Below are 8,173 nucleotides of genomic sequence, written 5' to 3' on the forward strand. Positions count from 1 at the left end.
TTTCCCTCAGTAAGCATTTTATTGAGATAAAGCATAAAGTGGGTTAACAAAGTGGGAAAAAGAAGATACCAAGATGAAGGTAGTAACAACACAGGACTGGAACGTAATCACAGGAACTGGTAGGACTCAAACTGGCCTTAAAGGCACTATGGCGTATCAAACAACATTATCAGGTAAAAGAAAGGGGAATCCTCATGTTGCTCATTTCTGTTTTTGCTGTTTAAATTCTCTATCCAGCCACAGATGTACACATGGCATGTTGTAGACTCTCAGATTCTACTTATAAGTTAGCAAGGAACTAAACATTTCAGTTAACTCTGCTCTTAAGTGGGTCAGTGTTCCGGGGCTTCAGCATATCCAATGATGTATAGGTCCACAGGTATGGACTAGGACTAGGTTTTCACTAAGTTGGTCTTTACTAGTACCAGAAACTTATGGGTATAGGCATTTACCTTCCAATTACCCACTTTGGGGGCAGCTAACAACGTACACAAAACCTATTACCATGTGATGTTACACTAAAACAAGAAAGCCCAGTTGAAGGATGACTTTACAAAGTCAAATTTCACATTTTGATATTCCCTCCCCTTCCTTTTTAAAAGGCTGTGGTTTTAAAAGCTTTTGTTTTTTCCCTGAAAACAAGAGACCTTTGGTCAAAGCCAATTCTTAAACCAAATTTTGAAAGGCAGCTGGAGATGTGCCTCTTCATGTAAGAGTTGTAATTTCTGTTCTTTCAAGTAGGCAAAATAATGAACTACGACTGCAGACACCAGTGTCTTCTCTGAAATCCTGAAGTTTATACTGGAAAAAAAAACCCATTTCATATGAATATCTAAATTTTAGGAAGTAAGAACATAAATAAGGTTATGGAAGAAGCATCAATCTTTTGGGGCACTATATTCCTAAGAGTAGGTTCTAAGATTTTGTAACAGGAAGCCCAGAAATTTCTCAATAACAAGTCTTTTTACTCATTACCAAGTACTCCCAGCTACTCTGATTTTGATGCCTAAAATCTTTGACTCCTTTTTTTTTTAAAGTACCTCATTTTATCAGGTATGCCTTCTGGATTATATGAACCTATAAACCAACTCTAGATTATCATGCTTTCTAGTCATACTTGCGCCATGAGCACCGTACCATCATGCCCTATTTATATAGTACAACCTAGCCCTTGATACCTACAGTGACAGCTCCTGAAAGATAGAAAAGCTGAGTCAAATAACCTACATCTCAGTTCCAAACCAAGGTTAATGAGTGCTTTAATTTCATTGAAAAGTACCTGAACAAAAAGATCTAAGGTCATTCATTTCTCAAACTGCAATTTCAACTAATTAGGTCTACAAATACAGGAACTGGTTACCCAGTACCTCCTAGAAATTTGCAGTATAATTTGGCTTCCATAGCATATTACACTTCATAATAAAGTACAGAAAGGTTAGGGTTTATCTATGTAAATCCTTTTCAAATCAACCATTATGTCCTAAAGTTACAGGGATGATCTAACCCATTATTACATAACCTCATCAACTCTAAGGAGGACTGACTGTTGGGTAGAATTTTACTTTAATAAGCAACTGATTTTACCAAGCAACCTGTTAAGTGCCTGTTAAATGTAATGATCTTCCAGCAGAAAATGCAGTATTTGCTTTTCTACTTTGAACAAGAATATACTAAATTTCCAATCAAAGAAAGGCTACTTCCATTTTTATGTAACAAACATTGAAAACCACAGAACCATACTCTAACAAAACACTAATTACACTGACCACTTCCAGAAAATAGAATTACTAGGCTAAATGGGATCCCAAGTGTTAAGAACTACTTCTTCCAAGAGTTTGAGCAAACTTAAGTTTAAAAAGTTTCATTATTTAAAACCTACTAATTTAGGCAAAATCATGTAACTGACTACAAAATACCTTTTATTTTTAACTTAACTCAAAGGGGCAGATAGACTTTGGCAAATTTGATTAACAGCACAAATGTTATCCAAATGGAATAATTTATTGCTGGTCTGAGACTTGCCTTCTTTTACACTTATGTAGAATTTACACTGTTTCACAAAGAACAAATTATCAATATTTAAAGGAACTTAAGTGACCTATTCAGTAAGGCAATCAACTTGGTAGCAAATTTTTATTGAAATCTTACATAACTCAAGCTTTATAAAAAGCCAACATAATTGAAAATCGGGATCTCCCTCTAAAGCCTTAGGTATTCAAAGCTTGAAACGGTTAATTTAAAAGCAAACAAAACAACAAAATCCCTGCAGCAGATCCTGCTGAAATACTTAAAAAAAAATCTAAATGAGCTTAATCTTTACAAAAGTTATTTTAGCTCAAAAGCTATAAAATCAAAGTTATCTTAATTCTACAAAGAAGGGAGAGCGTCTTTGACTTCATGCCACCATTTCTTTAGAACCTCATTTTTTTTTTCATCAAATTTGGCCACAAATTAAATTTCTGTGTGCCCCATTTTCAGGAGATTCCTCTTGCAGAAGAGGCCAAGTACAAACATGGAAGAGTAACTGCCTAAGCAAGTAGGAAAGTGTTCCATAATAGTGTGCAAAGAATATAGAGTTCTAGGTTAATCTCTGGAACTCGATCTGGACCGTGATCTTGACTTTGAATGAGATCTAGAGCGGGATCTTGAGGCTCTTTTTGGTGGAGGGGACACGGATCGTGCCTTTGAGGGTGGGGCAGGTAGGGGTGAATTGGAACGAGACTGGCTTCTTGATCTAGATTTTGACTTTATATCACCTTTTCCATTTTCTTTGGGGGAACGAGATCGAGAACGAGACCTGCTTCGAGATTTCTCATACTCCTTAGATCTGCTTCGAGAGCGCGAACGGGAGCCCCGATCAGACTTGGGCTTTGATTTGCTTTTTGATCTAGATTTCCTGCCTTTTGATCGAGAACGTGATCGACCTTTGCTCCGAGACCTGGATCTGGACAAGAAGAGTCGATTTTTTTTTTTCAGTACCTTGCCAGAACACACAAGCACAGTAACAATCAGAAAAAAAACTAAACAGCTTATTATTTACCGGGAGCGGCTTTTTGAGATACTTCGAGATCTACTGCGGCTGCTCCTGCGACTCCTACTTCGTGACCTTCTTCTAGACCGTGACCTATAACCAGAAACACAATACAAATCTTAATCTCAATACATCTCAAAACGAACTTTTGGGTCATTTACAAAAAATAATACGCAAACAAAACGTAATCGTTTACTACAAATTAAATCCACCTGAAAGCACCCTGGAAAAGAACCCAATAATGCACAATAAAAAGGACACCAAATACTGAACTTGTTTCAATTAAGTTCCAATTCAAGTACTGCCATTTGATTTTCCTCTACTCTTGGCAAGTATTGTTTCCTCTCCTTTCCCCTCTTTCAACAAATTACCTTGATCTGCTTCCAGAGTAAGATCGCCTATGGCTCGTTCGTGGTTTATCCTCAATGAGCCTAATATTCCTGCCATTTATTTCTGTACCATCCAGTTTATCCAGAGCACGCTTCATGTCAGAGTAGGAACGGAACTCAATCACGCCTTCATTTGTGCGTTCTTTGTGAGCATCCGCATAGGTTACTTCACCTGCTTGTCTCATGAAATCCTAAGAAAGCAACAAGACTGGTCAAACCTAGAAACGTAAAGAAAAAGATCTACATACCGTACTCAATTCTCAGAAGTAAAATGAAAGAAAAGCCTACCTTTTCAACATTAGTCATATTATTTTTATCTCAAATTATAACACATACCTTTAAATCTTGCCAACTGCAACGACTAGAAAGGTTTTCTACAATAAGCCTGAATTCTGTACGAACAGGTGGTCCGTATTTGTCTCTGCCAGAGGTTCTCCGACTGCTGTATCCACCTCCACCACCTTTATCACATGAAGAGAATAATTAGATGCTTTGTAATGATAGGGATGCATGTTTTCTTGAAAGTTAGTACAAACATATCAACTTTTATTTACTGGAGTAGGACTTTGCTATTATATTGCTAAACCTTCGATACAGTTGTGATTTGCCATAAATTAAATTAAGGGCAAGTCAAATAGACTAAATCCAACTAAACTTCTCCTACAATCTGTTAGAGAGTGACTGCTCCTTTATTCAATTTACCTCGCTAAGTTTTATTTTACAGAACATTGTAAAATATAAAACTTAACTGATTACATGCATTTCTACATTTTACAAAAATGTTTACTAGTTACACTAAGTACTTACATCACAGTGTGAGGTTTTTGGTGGTGGTTTGGCCACAAAACACGCAAGGTAACAGTCACCTAGTTCAGATTAACCAGTTTTGTCTAACCCTTGGAATCCTCACCATCACCCTGCGTCTAATGGCAAAAGGCTGCTGTCGTCATGGCTTCCGGTAAGGTCAGCCAAAGGGTCATAGGGCAAGGGTCACACAATGTATGGAAAAGCCAAGGCCAATCAGGAAAGGCAGTCATCTTAGCCTCAGTGGACACAGCCTCAGCCCCATTGGTCACTTTCAAATTGAAACATCAAGGACTTGTTAAAAAGTTTGAATTCAACATGCAACAATTTCAACATCAACATTTAACATAACCAAACCCCTCCCACCTCCTCCCAATAACATGCCCCAACTAGTTCGAATATAGCATGAAGCTCATTTAAGTCTACTTTGTGGTACTATACCACATTACTTCAAAACAGCATTTTCTTTGGCCCCCGCCAATTTAATTAAATCTAAGATCTAAACTTAACACCCTTCCCCTGACCCCGCCCCCACCCCCCACCGCCACCCAGCCTGCCCTCAAACTTCTACACTAACACATTCCCATTTCTAGCTAAAGCACTGTCAGGTAAGCAAGGGGAATATAACAAATACAGCCATCCCTCACTTCCTCCGTGGGCAGAGCCCACGACAGTGCTGACAGGGGCCCAAACCACCCCCCTCCCAACTTAGCAAATAACCAAAAATAAGAAAATTTAACCCGCCCCCTCCCCAAACACCCCAACCCTGGCTAAGCAAAACCCACAACCCAGTCCCCGCGCTCCGGCGTCCCGTGGCTGCCCCGGGCAGGCGCGAAGGCAGCAAAGCCCGGGGACACTGTAATCAATGGACCCCTGCCACCGCGCCTGCCCGGGCTGGGAGGCCCCACTCCGCCCACCCTAAGCCTGCGCCCACCCTAAGCCCCGCCCCCAGGGTCCCAAGGACGCGGAGCGCGCGGGGGTGGGACTCACTGCGGCTTCCGTAGCTGTAGCCGTCGCGATCGCGGCGCGGACCCCGAGCGTGCTCCACGATCACGCGCTCGCCGCAGAGCTCTTTGCCGTTCAGCTCGTAAACGGCGTCGTCGGCGTCGCGGGAGTCCTCGAACTCCACGAAGCCGTACCTGGGGGCGGCGCGAGGGCCGGGAACCGGCAGGCGTCGTTAGGCCGAGGACGCGCACGCGCGCGCTCCCACTACCCGCGCGCGCTCCCGCGCCCCCGCGCCGCCGCCATCTTGGAGGCCCTGCCACGCGGCGCCGCGGCCTTGGCCCTCTTCCGTCCGGCAGAGCCCCGCCGCCGCCAGACCCGGGGCGTTGCGGGAGGACGCGGGCGCCCAGTCCCGACTCACCCATTTTTGAGGTCTATCTCGAGGAGGCGGCCATAGCCACTGAAAAAGCGCTGAATGTCCTTCTCCCGGACGTTGTAGCTAAGGCGTCCTATGTAGACGCGCGGCATGTCCGTGGCGGGCAGGGGCCCCGAAGGCTGGCTATCGAACAGCGGACCGCAAGTCAAAAGCCGCGGTGCGGGTGCGGGGACGGCGAGAGCCTGTACACGCGCCTCACACCGCAGCGGCGGCCGAGTCCAGCCACACAATGGTGCGCGCGCGCCAGGGTTACGCTATAAGGGCGGGCGGGCTGGGGGGCGGGGCCGGCGCGTGACGTCAGCGCGCAGCGCGTACCCTCCCGCGCTGGAGCCCTGGGCTAGGGGGTGACTGGCAGGTCCCCCGTCCGCGAGGTTTCTGTGAGGTGAGGTTCTGTTCGCTCACACTGTTTTCTGCACGCAGTGCACTGTAAGCGCAGTATCCCGTTGTCGAGCCACAGACTTGTTTTCTAATTTGTACTTTCTACAAAACTTCCTCTCGGTGACTCTCCCGGGACAGTCGCTCGGGAGGCCGGCCGGGATGATTCCGGCTTTTCATTGGTTCTCGAGGTTGTCACACTAGGCCTCCGTGGTCTCTGATTGGCTCCTGAAAGAGAGGCTGCTTGTTTCTGCCGCTGGTGCGCTCACGGTCCCCTTGGCGGGGAACCGGCGCGCGGGGCGCGGATGATTAACTCATTTCACCGCTTTCTCGGCTTGAGCTCCAAAGTCGCTGTGGCCCGGTCGGGATCGCGTTGTGAGCGCCCAGCCCTACTGGTCTCTGTCCCTGGTGGTCTCACTCCCAGCCATCGTCAGCCTTGACCGCCTCGCGGCACATCCCCCCTCTCCCTCCGTGGGCCTTTCTGGAAGCCCCGGCAGCTGGAGTCACCTGTAGATTGCTGTGTACCTGGTCATTCCACGCTCGCGGTGGGCGCTCGCAAAGGGAGCCCCTGGCCCAAGAAAGTCGAGCGAGACCTGACAGCCCTCTTGCAGAGGTGCGCTGCCCCCGGGTGTCCCAGCGCCCTCTCTTCCCCCACCAGGTTGGAAGGCACCTTTTCTAAATGTGGCAGAAATATACACTTTTTAAAGTGCATTTATAAAGATACTTTTTAAAGCTGGAGAACTGTATGAAAACCCCGAAGAAGTAGGTTTCAGTGGAGAGCAGAAGGCCCTGGTGTACTCTCGAAACTTGACTACAGCAAAACAGACTGGGAATGAGGGAGCAGAGAGACGGGGAACACCCGGAGAGCACAGGGTCACAGAAGCCAAGAGAGGAAACCGTATCCGTGAGATACCACTTGCTGTTCAAGTATCTCCGAATACTCCAGCTCTTTTTGAGTGGTCCTACCTCAATATTCTTCAGAGGGTTGAAAGAGGGTGATTTTGCCCTCCAGAGGACTTGTGGCAAAGTCTAGAGGCAAGCTGGTTGCAGGGACAGGGGGAGCAGTGTTAATACTGGCATCTAGTGGTAAAGGCTAAACAGCCTGTGGTTAAAGTTAGGTAAATACAATACAAGTTAGATCTTTAAAAATTCGTGGGCTATATTAATTAGGGAAAAGAGAATTCAACGATGAGACATTTTCACACTCATCAAATTGTCAATATTTAAAAACTCGTTAAAATTCATTATGGGCGAGAGGTGAATCAAGAAAAGCACCGATACAGTGTTGGTTGTACTGAACATTCCTTTTGGGAAGGTAATGGGGTAATATCCTTACTAAAGGATATGTACAGGAAATGGGGTGTTGCTGCCTCTTTTTGCAGTTCATTTGTCTAAAGAGAAAGGTGCAGCGGTGTCATCCTGTGCTTCCTCTCACCTCTCTTTCCCCAGAGCTCAATGGCAACCCCCCTCCTTTTTTTTTTTTTTAATAAATAATCTCTGTACCCAGCGTGGGACTCAAACTCATCACCCTGAGATCAAGAGCCACACACTCTATGGACTGAGCCAGCCAGGTGCCCCACAATGGCTACTCTTACAAAAAAAAAAAAAAAAAAACTACTAACGCACCAGCTACAGACAAAGACACAGTCTCAAATATCATCATTAAAGGGAGTGTTGGGTCCTCAGCATTCTGTGGAGTCTTAATGATCTAACTCACCTCTGTTGATATTTCGAAAGAACAACTCAAAGGAGAAATCATAGATGTACAGCACAGGAGTTCCATTTCTTTAGACACCTACAATTGCAGCAAATAAAGATCACTTTGTTGCTAATTCTAAAATTGTGGAGAAAACTGCTGAAATCTGTCATTGAGAGAGAGTGTGTTAATAACTTTGAATCCATAATTTCCCAGATTGAACAGTTTAGAGCCCACATTGTGGTTTTCAATCCCAATGCCATCTGATTGGAAGTGTGTGTAAGCTGGATTCTGGTCGGTTTTGCTCTATGATGTCTGAAAATATTAGCATCCCAGAAGCTGTCATCCTGAGTGGATTTGGTGTGAACCATGGCAACTCAAGTATGTTTACTTGGAGTGAAGCAAATGTAGCAGGAGTTGTTGCAGAAATGGAATTCAGTAATGGAAATTGTCATGGACATAGTTTTTTTTTTTTAAATTTAATTTAATTTATTTATTTG

The 8,173-nt window shown here is 44.5% G+C and overlaps 1 protein-coding gene across 2 annotated transcripts; it reads right to left on the reverse strand.

Annotated features, from left to right (window-relative positions):
- SRSF6 (serine and arginine rich splicing factor 6) lies at positions 1-5,853 on the reverse strand. 2 transcript variants are annotated; one of them, XM_004746416.3, is made up of 6 exons: positions 5,588-5,845; positions 5,215-5,363; positions 3,757-3,881; positions 3,403-3,611; positions 3,041-3,124; positions 1-2,944 (listed from the first exon to the last, which is right to left on the reverse strand). In XM_004746416.3, the coding sequence occupies exons 1-6, from the start codon at positions 5,692-5,694 to the stop codon at positions 2,584-2,586; spliced, it is 1,035 nt and encodes a 344-aa protein (XP_004746473.1). In that variant the 5' UTR covers positions 5,695-5,845; the 3' UTR covers positions 1-2,583. The 2 variants fall into 2 exon arrangements, with proteins under 2 accessions (XP_004746473.1, XP_044938136.1); XM_045082201.1 differs by lacking the exons at positions 1-2,944; positions 3,041-3,124 and adding an exon at positions 4,228-4,495 and having other exon boundaries at positions 3,559-3,611; positions 5,588-5,853.
- Positions 5,854-8,173: the final 2,320 nt, after the last annotated feature.

This window comes from Mustela putorius, unplaced genomic scaffold (assembly GCF_011764305.1).
Source record: "Mustela putorius furo isolate JIRA1106 unplaced genomic scaffold, ASM1176430v1.1 tig00000592_pilon_pilon_pilon, whole genome shotgun sequence".
Classification (NCBI taxonomy): Eukaryota; Metazoa; Chordata; class Mammalia; order Carnivora; family Mustelidae; genus Mustela; species Mustela putorius.

Coding starts and splice junctions, on each gene's coding strand:
- SRSF6 (XM_004746416.3), bottom strand. CDS start 5,694: ATGCCGCGCGTCTACATAGGACGCCTTAGCTACAACGTCCGGGAGAAG. Junction 3,125..3,402: donor TACTCTGGAAGCAGATCAAG/GTAATTTGTTGA, acceptor TTCTGGTTATAG/GTCACGGTCTAGAAGAAGGT. Junction 2,945..3,040: donor ATCTCAAAAAGCCGCTCCCG/GTAAATAATAAG, acceptor CTTCTTGTCCAG/ATCCAGGTCTCGGAGCAAAG.